Source organism: Sinocyclocheilus anshuiensis, unplaced genomic scaffold (assembly GCF_001515605.1).
Source record: "Sinocyclocheilus anshuiensis isolate Anshui unplaced genomic scaffold, SAMN03320099.WGS_v1.1 scaffold582, whole genome shotgun sequence".
Classification (NCBI taxonomy): domain Eukaryota; kingdom Metazoa; phylum Chordata; class Actinopteri; order Cypriniformes; family Cyprinidae; genus Sinocyclocheilus; species Sinocyclocheilus anshuiensis.
Window position 1 is genome coordinate 746752 of NW_015547659.1, and position 3948 is coordinate 750699.

A 3948-nucleotide genomic window follows, 5' to 3' on the forward strand; every position below is an offset into this window, starting at 1 on the left:
TTCTACTGCGCAGACTCTGGCTCCAAATGAATCTCTACTGCGCAGACTCTGGCTCCAAACGAATCTCTGTCCAGTCTATGGTTAGCATTGCACTGGTTCCCTCAACAAAAACCCAATAGAATTTTTCCATAGGCTTTTGGATTATCGCAGAAAATAAGCTCTGTGTTCAACCATAGTTCATGAAACGTACACGTTTTGTCCATCAAGATAATCTTCACAAAATAATAGAACTTTGATGAATTTTGAAGCCTAAATAAAAGCGCCAGAGCTTAAAAGCTAAACTTAGGCTACAAATGAACTACAGCACCACAGTCGCTCGCCTTCAGCATCACCACCACCACCACCACGCTTCCCACAACTTTTTAAAACTTGTGAAAAATTTTAACCCACACTACATGAACCTTTTCATATAAACTGGAATAAATACAAAACTAGAGCCAAACTAAAACTAAAATGAGACATTAGTAATAAATAGTATAGTGAATAAATTAAATAATCATAACTAAAGGACATATGAAAGCATGTATTTCTGTACATTTCGAAATAAGGTGCATTAAAAGTGAATAAATATTTGATTAATATGAATATTTTAATTTAAAACGTGTCTCCACGTGCTATTCAATAAAATTCTAGTGCATTTAATCTATTAAATAACAGCAGAGTGAGCAAGTTTTTGGACATGGTAAGATTAAACTTATTTTAGTGAATAAAGTACCATATTTCAGCTATCGTTTTGTTAGGATGGGTACACAAAATGTTATTTTATCCTTGCTTCTAGAAAATCCTCAATCTATATGTTTTCCAACAGCTTCATGTGGCCGTAAACATTTCATTTTAACGTGGCTTTAAGCACTATGCATCGTTAAAGTTTCACTTTCACCGTGACTAAGCCGGTAAATGTGGTGTTTACATGGAATAATCATAGGTGTTTACCATATGGTACGAACCCAGAGTCTCCGTATCAGTAAGCGATAAAACGAGCATCCTCCATCCGAAGACTTGTGTTGTATTTCGGGGCAAATCAAAAAAAAAAAAAAAGAAAAAAAAAAAAAAAAAATTGGCAAAAAAAAACAACTGTTCGGCATGATGACGTTTAATGTCTCGACAGCGCATGTAGTCCCATTTAGCAACTTGTTAGCAACCGTCTTTTTTAAGAAACGTAACAGTTTTAAAAAATCACGAGTGGGGTGTAACTGGTGTGCTTTATGTCGTAGAATAAAACGTGAACGTATCTTGAGCTTGGGTGAACCACGGACCTTATTTTAGGGGATTTAACCAAACTCCCATTAAAAAAAAAAATTGCAGAATAAAACGTGAAAGTATCTTGAGCTTGTGTGAACCAAACTCCCATTCAAAAAACCCATTGACTCTGGGATGATGGAACCGGGAATGCTAAAATGCTAACTTGCTTCAGGGTTTTTGCCTACAAAGTGACATCATAGTTCCACCACTTTATTGCACTCCTATTTAATTGTGCTCTGTCTGTTTGGCGCACATGCGCGCAGCGGCGCTCGTTCACTGAAGTCTGTGAAGTTTAGCGGAGAATCCCAAAGCAGAAGGCTCCTGCACTTCTGACAGAAAAATGGAAATGTTTCCATGGCTTTCTAACATTTACAGATGGAGAATATACCTGTGAAATGTAAGTTAAGCATTCAGTAAGACAGCACATCTCAAACACATTAAACAGCGCGAGTGTCTCTGTCAGCAGCACACGCAGTCTTTCAGTCAGAGCATCTGACGGGCCGAGCCGCTTAAACTAATATGTGAAACGAAACTATAAACTGTCTTATCAGTTTTTAAAGGCCTTAACATGAAGCTTGTCACATGTTTAGAACAAATTGGATCATGCGCTTTCTCTGCAGCAGCTCAGTCTGTGTCCTCCGCTATATGTTCAGATGCACACGTATCAAACTACTGTATATCGATATAAATGGTATTGCCACATATCGAATCGCTTATAAAGAAAATATCGATATATCGTACAAACTCGATATACCGGCCAGCCCTACTACAGATGCATAGAAGATGACCCATTTAAGTGATTTATTGGTGGCTTAAGTGTTTTCAGTGCATGTGCTCTGTCTCTACAGCTATGTGAAGGATATCAGGTGCTGGCTTTCTCCGCTTGTCTGGAATGGGCACAGGATCATTAGGTCGTCTCCGGAGCTTCCGGGTCATAATAGGTTTCACCTCCATGGAATCTAAAATGAATAAACAGACAGCCAACTAGGTTAAGGGTTTTAAAGGAATATCTTGCACAAAAAAAGAACTCAATCTTTTTCATACAATTGCAATGAATGGCAACTGAAGCTTTCAACCTTGAAAAATGATGTAAAAACTCCATAAAAGTATAATTAAAGTCTTCTGAAGTCATACAATAGCTTTGTGTGATCAAAATGTAAGTATTTTTTCACTGATAACTGTCCTCTCCAGTAAGTTAACCACATTGACTGGATCATTAAATCTGTGTATTGAATTGTGAACCAGTTCAATCTGATCTGTTAACAAATCATTCAGTTTGCTTTTGTAAATTAGAATAACGATTCATTAACAAAAGAATGGTGCATTTATGAATCGGACATTGCTACTTCTCTCGTGAGCTCAAGAGTGTTTTATCACTTTTATTATATTTTTGTGATGCTTTTGTGTCTTTTTGAAGCTTGAAAGTCCCTCAGTCTTTGTTCACTGCATGGAAAAAACCTTCTCTTATTGTGATCTGCAGAAGAAGAAAAAAACCTCATTCAGGCGTGGAATGGCATGAGGGAGTAAATGATGACAGAATTTCATTTTTGGGTGAACTATTGCTTCAAGATTTTTTTTCCTTTAACACAATAGAGAATAGCTAAACGTTCAGCTATAGGAACAGGATCTTATTCTCGACAACAGCAATACTAACAATGGCTTGCACAAAAACTCTCTCAGGTTGCATTTTTCTATCCGATCTCTCTTTTTCACTTTCTTACCCCCTGTCAGCTCCATTGTTAATTTCTCATTCTCGATCATCTTCTTCTTCTCTTCCAGCTCTGCAATAAGATTTTCCTTCAGTTCCACTTTCTTATCGTCAAATTCTTTCACCACTGCTTTTTTCTCTTTGATGTAGTTCCTCTCCACCTGCTCTGTCTACAAGACATTTAACATATATTAACCTGTCATAGCTGTTTCTTTCTGCAGTAATAAATCCACAGATACATAAAATGCATAATTTGCAGCTTACCTCAAGTTGTAGAAACAGGTCTGAAAAGATAAAGAGATTGGAGGAGAGAGACAGAAAATGAGAGCAAGCACAAATAAGAGATAAGCAGCATTAAAGGGGTCATATGACGTTGCTAAAAAGAACATTATGTTAAGTATTTGGTGTAATGCAATGTGTTTATGCGGTTTAAGGTTAAAAAAACACATTATTTTCCACATAATGTACATTATTGTTGCTCCTCTATGCCCCGCATTTCTGAAATGTGTCGATTTTTACAAAGCTCATCGTTCTGAAAAGCGAGGTGTGCTCTGATTGGCCAGCTATCCAGTGCGTTGTGATTGGCCGAATACCTCAAGCGTGTGACGGAAATGTTATGCCCCTTACCATACTGTGATGCCCTGTGTCCCGGCGCGACAAGGCAAAAACAATAAAACCCAGTACAAACGAGGCATTTGTTGCATCCAGTTTAATCATAATTACTGATTATAATGACTTATACTGTCTTTTTACGCGTTGCACATCGCACTGCGTAAACATAAAACCATGTCTGGAGAAACGACAAACAAGTGCTACTCTACACTGCTCAAAACTCGCGTTTGAATCATCAGTGGCAAATTCTTTAAATATAAAAAACGTACTTACAGGCTGTGAGTCAGATGCGCCAGACTGTCCTTGCAAAGTTGGAACTGCCCCACTTTATAGAAACAGACACCGGCATTGTAGGCTACTCTCCCAGGAAACAGTCCTCATCCTCC

General features: G+C 37.8%; 1 protein-coding gene across 1 annotated transcript in view; it reads right to left on the reverse strand.

Annotated features, from left to right (window-relative positions):
* The window catches only part of LOC107702217 (sin3 histone deacetylase corepressor complex component SDS3), a gene marked incomplete at its 5' end in the record, with an annotated part of 11997 nt that extends 8738 nt beyond the window's left edge, over positions 1-3259 (reverse strand). Inside the window, 3 exons of the mRNA XM_016504460.1 lie at positions 2106-2201; positions 2964-3120; positions 3215-3259. Of these exons, the coding sequence (XP_016359946.1) occupies positions 2106-2201; positions 2964-3120; positions 3215-3259 (298 nt within the window). The remainder of the gene's footprint in view (positions 1-2105; positions 2202-2963; positions 3121-3214) is intronic.
* Positions 3260-3948: the final 689 nt, after the last annotated feature.